The sequence below is a fragment of the Pezoporus flaviventris genome, unplaced genomic scaffold (assembly GCF_033815535.1).
Source record: "Pezoporus flaviventris isolate CSIRO_AGI_PZ_B2104156 unplaced genomic scaffold, CSIRO_AGI_Pfla_v1 ptg000113l, whole genome shotgun sequence".
Lineage (NCBI taxonomy): Eukaryota > Metazoa > Chordata > Aves > Psittaciformes > Psittacidae > Pezoporus > Pezoporus flaviventris.
In genome coordinates, this window is record NW_026892661.1 from 1,951,796 (window position 1) to 1,968,884 (window position 17,089).

A 17,089-nucleotide genomic window follows, 5' to 3' on the forward strand; every position below is an offset into this window, starting at 1 on the left:
AAACTACTTTCTAGCACAACTGGTAGCTACACAAGGCTACTTTATCCTCAGCCTCTAGCAGAGTGCAGCCAAGGTCAACTATTAGGCAAGCTTCATTAAGCCTTTCTAAATGGTGCTGTTTGCTACCATTATTCAGATGAATAATTTCCTTGTAAAGCATGAGAATTAATACCCTGGAAATCACTTTTTAAGCTATATGCATGAAGTTATTCTTCATGGCCGTACCTAATTACTCTTCAGGATGTTGCTCATGTGATAAACAGAACCACACACTCCACTATAACTACTCCACAGAGTGGAAGTACTATTATTTCCACCTCTAGAGAGACACATTGATCCTACGGCTTTTAACCATAAGAATTCTACAGTAATTGTTCCCTAACTGGTTTTAACATGCATTCCTCTTCCAGCACTTAGTTTTCAGAGTATATCTACAATTCAGTAACCTTCAGAATAATTCGGCTAATGTCCATTTAAACTCATTGCTCAGCCTCGTCCTTTTGTAACAACCTATGCTGAACAGTGTTGCATCTTCTGACTAGAAGTGACAGCAGGAACCTGCAGCCATGATGACTGGTACCAAGTGCTTCTTCCGGTTAGACCTTCCCAACATGGGATTCTGATAATGAAAATACCAACTAACTGTAGATCATTGCAGGAGGAGTATGAGCTGAGTGCTTTCTTCAGAGAGATTAAAGGAGAACATCTGATCCCGTTCCTACAGAATTTATAAAAACCTCCCTAAGAAAAACATGCTTGATCTGTGCCAACAAGCTTTCAGGGGTCTTCAGTGGATATGGACTCAAGGTATCCCATACTATTTCAGCTGTCCATGATCAGATGCAGAATGAAAAGTGTCCTATAGCAGGGATGACTCATCAGCTTTATTTAACATGGCACAACTGCAAATTTTCTATTAGCTTGGTCATTTGGATTTGCAAAACAGTAATGTCTTGAGATAAACAGACATTATCAATACCAAGAACCCAAATCGTTAGGGTTGCTGCAAGAATTCTTGTGAAACATCTGTATTTGTCCTTAGGTAATATGTAATCATTGTCCAGGTGTAGGAAATATAGCGAGCAGGGCTGAAGTAATCCATTGTGCAGCAGAGTTCCTGATCAACTGAACTTCAGATCACTCCTCTCACATTATTTATTCTCCTTTATAAACAACAATGTTCTGGTCTGTTTCATATACTTTGACTTTATAAAGAGTTCCCACAGGCAGGAGCTTCTTGAGGTTTTCCCAGATGAACACAGCAAGGTTCTCTGTGGTGCTAAAAACGAAATATGAGCAGATTCAGAACTGACAGCAAAGGTATTTGAGGAGGCTGTACCCAGAACGGAACAGGGAGGATGCTAACGGCCACAGGGAGCCATGCAGGCACCTTTTACATGATGGCACCTTGAACTTAAGTGGGGCTAGAACCATTGACAGCAAACATGGATGAAAGGAGGTCTAATTAACAGGTCATATCTGTTTCCCAAGGTGTCCACAGACAGTCTAATGTGATGAGTGCTAGATTGTAAAAGGCTCCCTAGGCAGAAGCAAGTGGTGCCTATCTTGGTATGTATGCAGGCCTTCACCCAGCCCAGCACAGTAAAGGCATAGCAGCAGGGCTCGAAGGCAGGCAGGGCACCCAGCACCTGAGATGCACAGGCCTGTGTAACAAGTGCGCAACACACACAGGTATCAAGGCTGCTCTTTCAGATGTAGGACTAAGCCTTGAAGACTGTTCCTTGTAAGCAAAGTCCCCATCACCCACCTCACAACCTCGGCAAAATATGGCACATCCTTATCCAGGTTTTTGTGGTCAAGGGGTTCCATGATCGCAACCTACAGAAAGAAAACAGTGACAGTCTTGTCACAGTTTATCAGTGGACTTGAGGTTTAAGTTACCATGCACATGGAACTACAGCAAGGCAACAGTATGCAAAAAAACAGTAAGAGCCCCACACCTACCTGTTAACTTCCCAACTGGAGACATTATATGCCTCATACCACAGAGTTAAAGCACTTTAGTCTTAAATCATTCCTTGATTTCTTCTTTATTTCCTACCATCATCAACTCACCATGTCTCCACCCTGGTACTACACAAATTGCTAAGCTCTAACCAAACCTCCCAAGGGATGTGTAGGAAAATAGTGCCATTACCTGCATATATTTTTTCAGGTCTGTCAGGTTTATAACCATTCCTGAGACTGGGTCAATCTGCAGGGAAAACAAAAAGGAGATTAACAGCCTAGGTACACCTACGTCCTTATTACCAATGCTGCCATGAGCCTGTACAAATCAGAGTATCTGTGCGCACCTCTTTCCACCTTCACAGAGTTCCAGTTCCACTCCTGTGATATTCCCAAAGTACATACAGCCTATAAAAAACCTCCAGTGGTTCTACTCTCTCTTAAAAGCTGACACCAGGGAAGAAAAACTCACTGAAATAATCTTCAAGCAATGCTCCAGCTTGAGCATAACCAGAAAAACTGGCATTAAACTTCTGTGTTGAACATGCAGGGACAAATGAGACGAGCCTGAGTTCAGGACATCCTCCCATCTGGAGAAGGCACAGCTCGAGGGCCAAAATCAGCTGTGCAATTTACAGCATATGTGGGAAATGCAGAAGGAAGAGGTTTTAAAATTTTAGTTTCAGTTCAGTTTAGTTTCAGTTCCTAGGAACTGGAAATCCTCATAAAGTTGTTTGGAAAACATACACCAAAGTAATATCAAAATAACACTGCAGAATACACAGAACAATTCGGGATGAGGGGTGAGAAACGACCTAGGAACTCTACTAATTGAGCTAGAACTTCAGTACTGTGGAAGATGGGGACCCATCTGTCCTGCCACCCTAAGGACTGGAAAAAAGAAATGCTCATCACACTTACCTCTCCACGCACAGTGACTATAACTGGAAAAAAGAAAAAAGAAAGTATCGGGTCACGGTGACACCATGAGACCACGACACTAACAACAAATACACTACGGATAGGGACAGAAAACCCATTCATCACATATCCACAAGGACTGGTGCATTGCTTCCCAGCATTTAAAAGTGGGACTGTTTTTACAACATGGTTATCCACTCCATAAAGAATAATGACTCAGAGTCACCCAGCTCATCGAAAAAGTCGTTCACCAAGGTCTAATGCCCAGAGACACACCACTATCCCCAAAGTGCTCACTGCAGGCAGAGATAAGGCTACGTGACTTCCAAAGTACCTACTCCCTATGACAGCCTCTGCCCAGCACACTCAAGATCAGAGTCTTCAGATCAGCAAAGTCTTCTGGACAATGCAGATATACAACCCATACAAACACCAGCTTTAAGAGGGACAAATGTGCAGTCCAGCAATTTGTCAACTTGTTCTCCCTGACAAAACTAGCAGCTCTGTAGCAGAGGTTTTATAGCGCTAACAAGGAGCCAGCCTAATAACTGGAGAGATGTGGTTCTATGTGCACAGGTTGCACATAGATGGTAAAAGAACTTGTGAAAACAACATTCAAATGAAGTTCATGGGCTGTGTAAATCATATGTTTTTTGCTTAGAAAAATCTTCATTCAAAACTCAGTGATTTTACAGATTATAAATAAGTAGATTTCACGACTGAAAGGAGTTTCAAGGCCAGGTTGGGTAGAGCTTTGAGTAACCTGGTTAGTGGAAGATGTGGTGGCAGGGGTGGTGGAACTAGGTGATATTTAAGGTCCCTTCCAACCCAAACTATTCTGTGATTCTATGATTTTGAGCTATTTATTATCTATTTAACTTAATAGCTTACAAATCCATGCCTTGGTTCAACCTCCCTCCGCTGAAGATTCCTTCTAATTATAAAAAAATAAAACCCAAATCAGCCACTAAAAGCCATACCAGACTGCTGAGACACATCACTGGCCCATTTCTTCCATGGGTTATTCCGCATTCAACTCAGCCTGCACGAGCAGCCTCTGTCCATGACTACACGTGTAATTACCTTTATAGTTGTGTCCATGGCCATTTGGATTGTTGCATTTCCCAAACAGCTTCCGATTTTCCTCATTACTCAGTGATTTACTGTGAGAAATACAGACATGGCATTTCAAGATGCATCAGAAATGATCCTGGCTTCACTTCAGCTGTGATTGCTTTTTAGCTCTTCTGTCTGTTCACTCTCCCAGATTTAACCCACTACCTCTTTTCTACTTAGAAGGCACAAACAGAACCCGAGAAGCATTTGGCTGGCAAAAGATGTTGCTGAGAATGGAGCTTCTTTTGATGTAGTTTTGTATTTATACGTGCAAGTGTCGTAACAACTGCCTAACGGTGCTGCTGTATAAACTCTAACAGCTATTCACACATGAATATGGCAAAATCACTTGGGCTCCTAGGACGAAGCACCTGGAGCAAACAATGCTTATTATTAATTGACAAAGCTTGAGGAACTTCTCCAAGAAGTGCAGAAGATGACTTCCAAGTCTTTCTTTTGCAGGAATTCAAGTACCTATTCCCAGGCATACTTCACGTCAGGGCACTCTTTAGGGATATTTAAGTTCTGAGGAAAAGCTGACAGATGAGGGGCACAGTGAGTTGTACACAAACCGCAAGCGTAATTTGCCCCATTCAGAAACAAAACTTCAGCTCTCGTTAAACCCAGTTTAGCAGCACCGATGTCTGAAGCCCGGACTGACTAGTACAGGCTGCACGGAGCAGAACCGGGAAGCACGGGGCAACAGCACGCACATACACACACACGCGCGCAGCTCGGCGAGACCTTTGTGCCTTTCCGCCGAGGCCGGTCGGGAAGGGGGGGAACCGCTGCCGCCCCGCGGGTGTTTCCGCGTCCCGGGGCCGCTCACCTGTGCAGCCGGTGGCAAGCGCTGAAGGTGACGGCGCGGGAGATCCGCGCCAGCCGCGCTGCGGGCGGCGCCATGGCTGGACCGCGGAGAGCCCTGCGTGCGCGCTGGCGCAGGCGGCTCCATCCGGGCCCCAGCGCGTACCGGGGCCGGGCCTCGGCAGCACCGCCCGCGGGAGGTGCTCGCCGAAACGTCGGCGAATGCCCTGTTTGCGCTTCCCCATCGCCGGGGGGGGGGGGCAGGAGGCGGCTCTCGCCCTTCCCCTGATGTTTACATTGTTCGGGGCCGCGGCTGGGCTGCTTGTCCTTGTCCGCAGCTAGTGTCTCCTTGCACACAGCCTGCGATCGTGTATGAGCCAGTGATACGGGAAGAAAGTAAAAAAGGCTGTAAAGAGCCCCGGTGTCAACCCCGCAAATGCGGGAGTATGACAACAGCGCCAACGGAAGGACCATCGGTGTCACTCGCTGTAGCAAATGCTTTCCTACACCAGCTGTTTACTAGCTCACTTTTCACTAAATCACTGAGTGATGCAGAAAACTGGAAGCGCTCTGCGAACAGCAATCGAAATTATGGGAATCAGTAAGAGGACAAGACGGGGCTGTTTAAAACATTTCTAAGTGGGCTTCCAGGGGAGGGAAGGATCGCCTCTGAAAGAAGAAACGTGAGGCCGAAGAACATGCATTGCATTTTCCAGTCCGTTTTTCATAGTAAAGCTCCAAGCCTCGGGGCAGGATCAGTGTATAACAAGAACAGGAGGAAAAACAGCTCTTAAGGTAGCGGAGTACAACGTGTGCGCAGCGCAGCCAGGGGCTAGGATTACACGCTATTGCAGGAAAGCAGTCGGCTGGCAGTGCTGGAGAGCCAGCAACGGGAGGCGTTTGCCATCTAGTGGCTTTGTGAGATCAGCTTTGACGGGAGACAGTCTGCTCACAGTGCCGCAGCCTGGTGTACGACCCTGGTTTCTCTCCCTTGTTTTTTCCCCAAGGCCTGTAAGGAAGGTGGAGAAGGGTCAGAGGGGAGACAAACCTGGGTCGTTTGGGTAGAGCGACTCAGCTCTGATGTGATTCAGTTCTGTCCGGGCTGGCCTCCAGAATATTAGGAGTGAAGTGCTATAGAGGGCTTCCTTCAACACACCTATCCACCTACACTTCGGAGTTCAAATATAGGAGCCTGGACGGGGAAGCAAGCTTATGAGAGTGTGTTTGAGTTTGATCTGCTGTGCTTAAGAGCAAAGGGATATCAAAGCCACGATGGAGTTCTACGTGTTTCACACTGGTTGAATTAGGAGAAGGGCAGCAAATGTTAGCCACCAGAGCTGTATCCAGGTATATGCTGTTTAAGCAGGGGCATGGTGAAGATGTGTTGTGCATATCCACAAGACCATATAACATAAAATTTGTGTCACGGTTGCAGCTGTTGCCTCTTGTGGCACAGCACAAAGTTGGCCATGGGTCTGTTGAGGGCAGGGAAAAGAAGGAAGAAACTTCACAAGTTTTTATTTGAGGGCACCATCAGTGTACAGTGAAAAGCACTACAAGTACAGCTTCTGTGAGCATTTGCACTTGCCTTCTGGAGTTCACGGAAGGCAGTCTTTATGCAACGGGGTGAAACTGCATGCCTTCATTTGGCCTACCTGTTACTAGTTGGTTTTACTCCTCTCTTCTGCTTTACACATTTCAGCCAAAGTCACAGCCCTAAGCACCAATATTCTCTTCCCTTCAGAGCACATTGCTACCAAGGGAAGGCATGATCATCTTAGTTTCCATTTTCTGCATTGCAAGCCTTATGCATGGCAGCTTTTGCAAACTGCTGCTAACTGGTCTATCAAGAAAAAGCAGTGGGCTGTTTGAGTGAAGAGGCTTCTGCCTTCCTCTGACCCTTTGCTGTTTACTGTTAGGAACATAGCAGTAACTCAGAGGTTATAATAAAGAAAAAGCAGTTACTTCATCCAGCGTATAATGCAAAGGTGGGAGATAAAAGAAAGCAGAGGTTTCTTTCTGAATCTGATGTGGTCCTGAGTTAGAGGAGATGACAAGGTCTTCAGTCAGTGAGAAGTAAAGACACCATGGAATCCATAAGGCATTGGCACTGCAACTTCTGCTCGCCCCAATTCTCTAAAGGTTTCTGCATCCAAGACAAGCAGGAAAGCACTATGGTTCTGCAGGGTGAAAAGAAAGCCAGAATGAATAGCCAGGCTGAACTTCATTCCAGTGTCAGTTTTGTGGTATAGAAAGTAAACCTAACTATGTGACTTTGACAAACTAGTAGCAGTAAAATTACCTCAGCTGGGCAGACCACAACAGACAAGATGACTCCACTGTCTTCTGCTGTGGCATTAGGCACTGGCACAAACACAGGCTCTGATGGGTAGGATCCATCCTCCTGCCAAATCTAGCAAGCGCAGTAACATATGGATTTGTTTCATATCATTAATACTTGTCTACTACAGTTAGCAGAGTTGCAAGTTGGCGTGCTCCCCACAAAGATGCCCAGGCACACTCTGTCCTCCAAGAAACCTGCAGTTCCACCTTTTAATTAATTCTTTTGATTCTACAGTGTGATGATGCCATTGTTGTGACAGCATGCGTATTGTGCCAGGCATCATGCAAACAGGGAGTGAAAAGGGTTTCTATAACTCATTTCATCTAACAGCTTGCACTGGCACAGATACAAGATACAAGCTCAGAAAGCACCACCATCCTAGCTGGCACAGCCATCTTCACACCACCCTAGTGCAGACCATGTTGTTCCCAGGTCAGTTCAGTGGAGTGAATCCCACTGCTGAAAAAAGATAATCTTGCTTCGCCTCACCTTAAAATCCTTGGTCTCCACATCAACCTTGATCAAGGAATCTCCAACCAAATGCCCAAAACCACATCCATAGAAGTAACGGTACTTCCTACCATTGTACTTAGAGTAGTTGATCTGGGGGAACTCCAAGCCCCCAACCTTTTCAAAGCCTTCAGGGTGGAGATTTTCATGTGTGCACCAGACCTAGAAGTATGCATTACACAACTGTCAGTTTAGCTTTGACGGGGCAGAAGACCCGACTGATCCCACCTACCCACTGCACAACCACTGTGGAGAAGAAATGTTTAAAGATGAGCCTGACACTGAACTTAGGCAGGTAGATGCACCAGTTCCATCTCTCTTGTCTGTTTCACCCAAAGAACCAACTCATCATCACAGATGTTGGAAACTTCAAGAATCAGTCTGATGTGAAAAGCAGAAGTCTACATACTCCTGCACTGCTAGCTGTACTCGTTTTGGCTAGGGTAGAGTTAATTTTCTTCATTGTAGCTAGCATGGGGCTATGGTTTGGATTTGTGCTGAAAACAGTGTTGATAATTCATGGATGTTTTCGTTACTGCCGAGCAGTGCTTATACAGTGTCAAGGCCTTTTCTGCTTCTCACACCATCCCAGAATTGAGTAGGCTGGAGGTGCACAAGAAATTGGGAGGGGACACAGCTGGGACAAGTAATCCCAACTGGCCAAAATACCATATGACATCATGCTCAGTGTATAAAGCTGGAGAAAGAAGAAAGACCATTCCGAGAGATGTAATTTTGCCTTCCCAAGTAACTATTACACATGAGCCCTGCTTTTCTGGAGATGGCTCAACAACTGCCATACTGCAGGAAGTAGTTAATTAATTCCGTGGTTTGCTTTGCTTGCATGCATGGCTTTTGCTTTATCTATTAAACTGTCTTTATCTTAACCCACAATTTTTTTCACTTTTATTCTTCTGATTCTCTCTCCCATCCCACTGGGGCAGGAGTGAGCAAGCAGCTGAATAGTGTTTAGTTGCTAGCTGGGGTTAAACCACTGCACTTAACTCAAAAAAATCCCACATCCAGCACTCAACAGTCTGATGTACAAAGTACATACAGAGATGACTCCACTCATAGTGGACAACACATGCTCTACACCACCGAATGCCACTCTGTAGGGCTGTTCAGGCTGGAAGCAAAGAGCAGTTCTGTACCCAGGTGAAAGCAGAGACTATTTTGTCAATGAAGTTTAGCTAATTATCATAAAGGCTCATGATACTCTTGGGCATTTTTAGAAAGTCACAATCTGTCTTTGCTCCCTCGTTTAAAGCAATTTGGTAGCCTTGGTACTAAAACACTAAGTCCCACCTTAGTAATGACCAAACCTTGCTTGCTTGGTGGACAAGATCTGGGAAGATAATAGTACAGATTGGTAACTGTTGCAGGCAACCTCACCGGTGCCATAAATGCAGTTATGTAAGTCTTTAATACATACCTTGCCATCTGCATCTTTCACAGCTCTTGCTAATGTATAAGACAGTGGGTTCAGATTCTTCCCCACAGGTGTGTCTGAATTCACATTCAGTGGGAGAACAAAACGACGAGGGAAAGCTCGGGATATTGAGTCATAAATCTATTGCAGAGACAGAAACAGTGATGGAAATAGCAGAGTGGCACTGCAGGCTAAGTGCCTTTTTTTGAGAACAATTCTGAAGTTTTAGACATTCCTCCCACCCCTGAAAACTTCTTTCTATTATGTTTTTTACCAAGTGCTGATTAGGGTTTTTTTTTGTTCCAGTACTTTACAGAAGAAAACAAAAAAGAAAATCAATTAAATGGTTCAGCATTGCTTTCACAGTAATTAATGCTGACTTGTGTATGCAAATCACTCAGCATCCAAATCCAGCACAGGGACATGTGCTGCACTATATTTTATTCATTTGGAGCAGAGTTGCATTGATCCTTTTTACAGCTTGTCCACATATGCCCCGCTGACTGTGTGACTTTAGTCCTTCTTGACCAACCAACACCATGAGCTAATAGGGGGAGCAACCTAGCAGCCTCAGTGTGGGAGACATCCTGTGGGTTGTATGAGAAGAATAATTCCACTCTTCAAGCCAAGTTTAGAACCCATAATACTTTCAAATATTAAGCCTTCCAAACAAAATAGGTGGCAAGGACCCTGTTCTGGTGGTTTTCAGTTACTTCAATCTCTAACTCACCAGTTCAGTTTCACTTTAAACATATGTGTTAATCTTGAAACCCTATTTTCAAACCTTTTAGGTTCTGTGTAACCATATTAAACTGGTTGAGGAACTCTGCCAAACAACATATGGTTAGTCAGCAAGCAAAAGCACTAAGCATGAGTCGGGGAAACCAGACAAATCATGTTTAGGCATGCCCTGAGTCTGTCAGTGCAGTATCAGTTTAAGATTCCATTCTGAAATGACTTGTACTGATGTGTGTGTATGTGTCCTGGGTGCAGTTTAATGGCTGTGCTGTTTGTCAGTTAAAGAAAGTGGTTGTTGGAAACACATGCATCATAAGGACATATGGGCACTTTCAGACAGATCAAATTATAGCTTCTGTGCTCAGAGAAGGCTGAACAAGAGCTGGAATCAGTTTGTAAACAAATACTCAAACTATACTTGATTTAATGTTCACCACAGTAAAGGAAAGCAGAACAAAATGACCCTATGGGGACACAACTGTACTTTTCAGATTAGAACTGATTTGCTTCTAAACAGGTCAGAACAAAGACAGAGGAAGTTCAGATTTGTCTGAACATGTTGCTCAAATGCCTGCCCTTCACCCACAATATGATGTGCTTCCAATAAACACACCTGCAGTACAAGAAATTGAAAGCACCCCCACTTTTCCATTGTCTGACCTATGCAAAATAATGCCTCTTACATGGCATTAAATGGTGCTTTTGAAGAGTTGGACAAAACAAGTTATTTATGATTACATGCTATTGTGAGGTGAATGTGAGGAACAAAGTAAGAGTTCCTGTGATGATTGTGTTTCTGTGAATGACATAATAAAGGCAGGTTTTCTGAAGCAATGCCTTTAAACAGGGTTTTCTTTCTTTTGCATGAAAAGTCATCAAAAATTTACTTAAGAGTCATGCATAAACTTATTTTGCATACTTTCTTGGGGGAAACATTTTATTACACATGGGTATGGAAAATGAGTATCATTAAAAATGACATTTTAAAACAAGTACATTCTGCCAGGCTGATGGAGTTCTGTCATACACCAGTTTTAAACTTTTCAAGAAAATGCTCCATGGAAATTATCTCCTAGGAGACTTGAAAGAAAAATACCAACAGATCAATAGATCATTATTTTAGTTTTTCCTTGTAGTTTCCTTTCCCCGTTCACATCCTTCATCCTGTGGTCTCCCAAACATAGTGTTCTCCATTCTACTAACTTGTCCCTTGCTTCAGAAAAGTAACTCAACCAGCATGGGGCCCCATCAGATCTTACACAACACAAATGCAGAGATCTTACCTGATCTAGACCTTCTCCGCTCCTCCGCAGATTCTGAAGTTTGTAAGTACTCAGAGTTGTTCCATCATCCTGGCAGCACAGATCAAGGACCACGCACCCATGATCTTCAAAGGCATTGATTTGATGAAAAGAAGCAAAGGGCTTACTGTACCACTGCCCTGGCAGCACCTACAGTGACCATAAGTGAGGTTAAATTTCCTCTCGAAAGATCATAGCACCTCAAAGTTTCCTTTTTTCTCTCCCATTTCATTCCCCACTCATTCCTTGGTATTTGACTTGTGTCTGTGATACTACAGAATGGCTACTTTAAGCCAGTAAGTAAGCAAAACCAGATGAAGAAAAGCAAAAATGTAAAGCAGCCCAGGATAGGCCCCTTGCTTTCATGACTCCATCCCTATAGCACCATTTCCATGACTGGCTTTTTTATACTCTGTGTAGTACTTGTGAACTGCATTTCAGTCCCTGAGCTGGAATCCTCAAATTGCTTATTTCTCCCTGTTCTTTTAGGGCTGGCAAAGAAATGCATCAATAGAGAGGAAAATGCATGAGGTAATCCCACTTCTAATAAAACTACACATACTCATATAAAGCCTATATTACAGTAACTTCTGGACTGATTCATACAGCTATCTCTGACTGCTACCCAGCACTGTTCTGGTGGGATCTAACATTCCAGCTACAGCTGCATAGCCTGCTGGAGAGGACAAAGATCCATGTACCTCCCCAGTGTACTTATTCACCACATGGAAGCAAGTATTGTACTGAGGCTCCCAGCTTATCCCTTCAGAAATTGCTTTCCCATGGAGCTTGGAAGTGATAATCTGTAACAGATTCAGCTTGATGGGTTGCTCAATGAAAATGATGTAGTTTTCACTCATTCCTGAAAAGAGAAGGAAGGAGATATCGTCTGAGCACTAGGCAATGTAGGGGCAGAGGGCAGAACAGCCCTATCTGCCTCGCAGTAGGCTAAATCTGGAAAGTTTGAGATAGATAGTATTCTTACCAAAGCTGTGATAGTAGGAGGGTTTCATCCTATCCATTGGAGCAATGGAGCACAGTACTTTCGCTCCTTCTAACGTGTCACTGCAGTTTGACTTCTGTGGAGGGACCTGAATGATGTTATACCTAGACCCTGGAAAGGAGGAAGGGTCTTCAACACCACTGAGATGAGAGACTGCCCACATTCATGAAACCAAAGTCAGGCTCTGTTCCTTTGTTTCCCTAGGATACTAGGAACCACGGTCATAGCTAAACTGAGCAGAAAACAAAAAGTCAGTTGTAAAGTCAATAAAACAATCTATGGAGGATTACCTAGCAAATAAAAAAAGCAACATGAAAGGAAGTAGAAGGATCTTCTCAGCCTGATAGACTGCCACCTAACTTTATTATCTGCAATGCATTCCTTATGTTAATTTAGATGATCCTGTAAGAACAGGATCAGAAGAAAACCAAGTTCATAGCTTGTGCATCAAAGGAAATGAATACTTGAGCCTTGGTGATTACTTATACTCATTTCATAAATCTGACCACATGGGCAGGAAAGAATGGCATATTTGGAATATTAATCTGTAGTTTGGTCTCTCCAGCTGAAAGGAGCATGTGCTGCAAAGATGGATATTGCTAAAGCCAAAAGGAAATGAAAACAGCACAAATGAAAAATGATCTAAATTGGGCAACTCTTCAGTGAACTGGAACCAGCCTGAGGTACCACAACGAAGAGCAGTGGCTGTTTGCACAGGCCTCAGGCATGTGGAAAAAGAAAAGGCTTTCATGTAACTAATAGGGAAAGCTAGCTCTGGGCAGCTGGGTACCTGTTGAATATACACAGGCCAAAGTTAGAAGCAAACTAATTGCTGATAGAAGCCATTGTTATGGGACTGCCTGACATTCTGAAATAAGAACTAATCTGGTTTGCCATCATTTTGGCACAAAGAGAAACAGCATCTTCAAGGTCTCTTTAGACACTGAAGTTTCTTCAAGAACTGCTCTTTGAAGCAGCAGCAAGAAGCAGCCTGTACATCCTGTCTACAAGCCAGGCCTGTTCACGCCCAGTCTTACCATGTTTCCCGTACGAATTTCCCATGTTGTATGTTGTGCCATCAGACTCATAATGAGGATGAGCAGTGGCCCCATTCACTGCAACAAATTTGCTCCAGTCTACCTGCAAATGCCAGAGAATGTCAGTCAGTATAGAAGCTTCCTGTTACTGTGTAGCAAGCCACAGCCCTTCTAAATGTCAGTTTCATGAACGTCTGAGGAAAAACAGCATAATGATTATGGCTCTAGTGTGGGATCTGGACTTAAGCCTTCATTTTATCTGGAATCTTCCTGAAATCCTTGAAAATTAACAATTTTTCTCTGCGTGTTAGTCCTACCAGTAAAATGTGACTAATAGCACCAGCCATTTCTCTGAGAGACATGAAGGTTACTAATGGCAAGAAGAGTTGACACGGTGGGAATGTTGCCCTTATGAGCAGTGCAGCTAGGAGCCCGTGGGATAACCACAGAGATATGCATGAAGAGACAGTCACTGCCCCAAAAAATCACAGTTTTTGAAAGTACCTATAGCTAATTGACAGAGTTTACTCTCCTCACAGAAAAATCAGTTCAGCTTCGATGTGTACAGCTAGAAGGGAAAGTTAGGACAAAGGTACAGTTGTGAGTACTGTTAACACGTATTCCTAGTTCCTGGGTTAGCGTATCATTTTGTCTCAGACAATGCAGGGGCTGTGTTGGGAAGAAAGGCTGAAGGAAAAGGTTGGAGGAAGATCAATCAATGCATCTAAGAAGCAGCTTAAATGGGATTTTATTTTAATGAGATGGCTCAGAGCTGAACGTTCAAACTAAAAGTACTCACACATCTTTTCATTACTGCATTATGGTTTACAAAACAGATAAAACGGCAGATTGTCAAACTCAAGTATAGAGCATGCTATACTTCATAAACAGAGTTTTTTCATGACTCATAACTGATCCTGTATGAAGGGAAAGACCCCTGGAATGCCTCCCTCAAGATCTGAAGGTGTGCTAAGCCTGGTATTTTGTGGTATTAAATAGCCTGTCATAACATACAGGCACAGTAGTTAAAACTGATTTAAGAATGACAGAATCCTTCCTCAGATCTTCTCACATTCCTCTAGCCCACCTAATACCCAAATTCACTGTAAGGGTGCAGGCAGGGGGACATATAGCTTATGATTGCATTTCACAAGTCATTCTTCCCTCAAATACAGCCACCCTCCTGTGAGATGATGCACAGAACATATGGGAAGACTTCTGCTCTGACTTTTCAATTCACTTGTTAACTAAAGTGGCAAAAATGAACTCTGACTTGGCTTTACATTGATTTTACCACCTGTTCACAACAGAGGGCTTAGCGGAGACTCTGAAGGGCAGTTTTGTAGTGTTTAAAACTGGGAGTGTAAGAAGGAGGTAAAGGGAATAGACAGGAAGAATGAGAGATGAGATCAGTGATGTGAACTTCTTCCTGTATGCACTTGTATCCTTCACACACTGGTAGATACAGGCAAGTCCAGACAAGTAGCGACTGCACTGTAAAAATGCCAGCTGTACCCAAACGGAAATTAGACTATATCTGTCTCCCCCTTGCTTGCTACAGTGGGCAGTGACTGAATCTTCACTCACGAAAGCCGCCTTTTTGCTAAGAGATTTTTCAGGGACTCAATCACATCACAAAGAGATGCTTATTGCTATGGCCCAGAGCTGCACTGGTAATTTCTTTTGGAATCTGCCTTCCACCTTGCTGCTCCTAGAAACAGCAAGGAATACCTCCTGTATCATAAACTAATTCCCTTATCCCACCTGCCCACACCTTTTCCTTCGTTTCAAGCGTTTCCGGGTCCACTTTGTACATGAAGATGTTCTCACTGGTGGCATAATAGTCTCCTTTATACACAACGTAGTTCACACTGGCATTGTCACTTGGCTCTGAAACAAAATCCTGTGTTTGTACACAGCTCTGTTTAAGTATACATCATATTACAGCAAGTTAGACATGTTTAAACAAATAAACCCATTTGCAATGAACTAATCCTTGTGACTGATACCTCACTAATCTACAAAAGGCACTCAGGAAACTGTCTGCACAACTGAGCTCAGAACAAAAGGACAAGGACTGGTTCTGGAAGAAGTCACTTAACCAAAGCCAAGATAATCTTCATACTGCCACACACCGTTTGTTTCAGACCTCTTATTACTCTCCCTTTCCTCCTTAGCCAAAGCCCTCTCTTCTGACAGCCATATGAAGAGTGCCTTGTTTGATTTACAGCATTGGAAACAAAAGAGGCAAGACTTCAAGCTACAACTTGGGGTGAGGAGAAGGCAGAGACGCTATTTCTGTGACACGGCTTGGACGGGGAATGCTTCTTCCCTCTTCTCTTTCTCTATAATACTGAATCAGGTAGATGCCTTTCAAGAGCTATACACACACAACAGCTAGGGGTGTTCTTGCTACAGCTAGGGGAGCTGAGACTCACTAGACAGGTAGCTGAGAAGAGCTGAGGAAAAAGCAAATCCCCCAGTTGAACACTGGTGGGAGCAACACAGAACCTGGAGTTGCTACACAGAAAGCCTGGAGGACAGACATAGCCTACAAGTGTGTAAAGGGCCAAATAGGCACAGGTGTGCAGTAACAGCCTGCTGGAGTTTGGAAAAGAAGATGGGCGATGTAGATAGCTTTGAAATTTATTGAGAGATTTATTACTGGGGTGGGGAGCTGGGGAACTAGGCAGACCAGTGAGTGAAGGTATGAGCACCTCTGAAGAGAACAGAAGCATGACAGGACAGGGTTCACCTCCTCAGGGAAAATAAGAAGCAGAAGATAGTCACGCATGTGAGCAACAAGTTGGAAAGTTCAGGTCTGTTCTGCTTTTAGTGGAAAGTACTTTGCTTGCATTTAAGCCTGTTTCTTTCCTGACATACATAGAATCCTATAGGTAATGCTTCTTCCATTCCTGTGCAATATTGTCTCTTACCCTACTAATATAATCTCATGCACCTTAGTACAGGAAGGGATTAGCCCACTTACCCTACAAGCTTAGCAAGGCAAGGTGTTTAAAGGGCAAAGCTGTACCTCAGGTAGAACAGCACATTGTAATGCTCATAATCAGGACTGCACAGGGTGTCCTTTGTGGAATGATTTCTGTTGGAAATTTGCAACAAATTCGGGAATCGAGGTGAGCGAAAGCAGCACTAAAACTTTAAACTGAATGTGCCTATTGCAGCTAAGCCTGGCACCAGCTTGCAGGTTTGCTGGTTTTGTTCTAAGGGGTAATCTTCAAAGAACATGGGCTCGGAATAGGCCTACCGGACTTCCTTACATCTCCCTTTAAACCTAACTACAAGTTCCCCAAATCTCAGAATATCTTTTACTTCTTAGAATCCCTCTTACGTGGCATCTCAAAGCGTGACATGAAGCGCCCAAAGACACTCTTGCATGGGTCTGGCATTGCCAGCGTCCCAAATTCTGAGACCATGATGCGGTTATGCTGGCTGTTAGTCAGGTAGGAACTGCTCTGCAGAAACTTGCTCCGATATGTCACTGTGCCATTTTCCAACTGGAATTGATGCAACAGGGCCATGCCATCAAACCAATGGTTAAATCTTCAAGAAGAGATAAATAAGAGAACAAGAGTTGGGCACAATATGTTGTTCTGCCATACTGTTCCCTCCTGCCTTTAGGTTTAGCATTGTTTGTAAAAAGCCAAAGCCCAGATCCCATGAACACGTGAACATGCATAGCCTCATCTGGGAGAACATTTGAATTGTGTGAAACAATGTGTAATTGCAGCTGTGGGACCTGAAGTTAGATTCTGACTTTCAGTGAGATTTAGGCTCCCTATATTACTTTTGAAAGTGACCTCAGGGACTTCTGAAAATGCTATGTATAAGCTTTTGGGGGAAGTAATCTCCACTGGTAAACTTTGCAAACTCCCGCACAGGGAACAGAAATTG

The 17,089-nt window shown here is 43.8% G+C and overlaps 2 protein-coding genes across 5 annotated transcripts in view; both read right to left on the bottom strand.

Moving 5' to 3' along the window:
* Window positions 1-862: 862 nt before the first annotated feature.
* PTS (6-pyruvoyltetrahydropterin synthase) lies at window positions 863-4,975 on the bottom strand. 2 transcript variants are annotated; one of them, XM_061478204.1, is made up of 6 exons: window positions 4,835-4,975; window positions 3,973-4,052; window positions 2,890-2,912; window positions 2,159-2,215; window positions 1,769-1,839; window positions 863-1,279 (listed from the first exon to the last, which is right to left on the bottom strand). In XM_061478204.1, exons 1-6 carry the CDS (start codon window positions 4,906-4,908, stop codon window positions 1,156-1,158), a joined length of 429 nt encoding a protein of 142 aa, XP_061334188.1. In that variant the 5' UTR covers window positions 4,909-4,975; the 3' UTR covers window positions 863-1,155. The 2 variants fall into 2 exon arrangements, with proteins under 2 accessions (XP_061334188.1, XP_061334189.1); XM_061478205.1 differs by lacking the exon at window positions 4,835-4,975 and adding an exon at window positions 4,480-4,546.
* A 1,335-nt stretch (window positions 4,976-6,310) lies between these two features.
* Window positions 6,311-17,089, bottom strand: part of BCO2 (beta-carotene oxygenase 2) — a 36,933-nt gene continuing 26,154 nt past the window's right edge. For all 3 annotated transcript variants that reach the window (XM_061478185.1, XM_061478187.1, XM_061478184.1), the window contains 10 exons: window positions 16,527-16,738; window positions 14,949-15,064; window positions 13,175-13,277; window positions 12,120-12,248; window positions 11,836-11,996; window positions 11,117-11,284; window positions 9,099-9,236; window positions 7,643-7,825; window positions 7,112-7,222; window positions 6,311-6,989 (listed from right to left, as the gene is read on the bottom strand). In XM_061478185.1, the coding sequence (XP_061334169.1) occupies window positions 6,876-6,989; window positions 7,112-7,222; window positions 7,643-7,825; window positions 9,099-9,236; window positions 11,117-11,284; window positions 11,836-11,996; window positions 12,120-12,248; window positions 13,175-13,277; window positions 14,949-15,064; window positions 16,527-16,738 (1,435 nt within the window). In that variant the 3' untranslated portion in view covers window positions 6,311-6,875. The remainder of the gene's footprint in view (window positions 6,990-7,111; window positions 7,223-7,642; window positions 7,826-9,098; window positions 9,237-11,116; window positions 11,285-11,835; window positions 11,997-12,119; window positions 12,249-13,174; window positions 13,278-14,948; window positions 15,065-16,526; window positions 16,739-17,089) is intronic.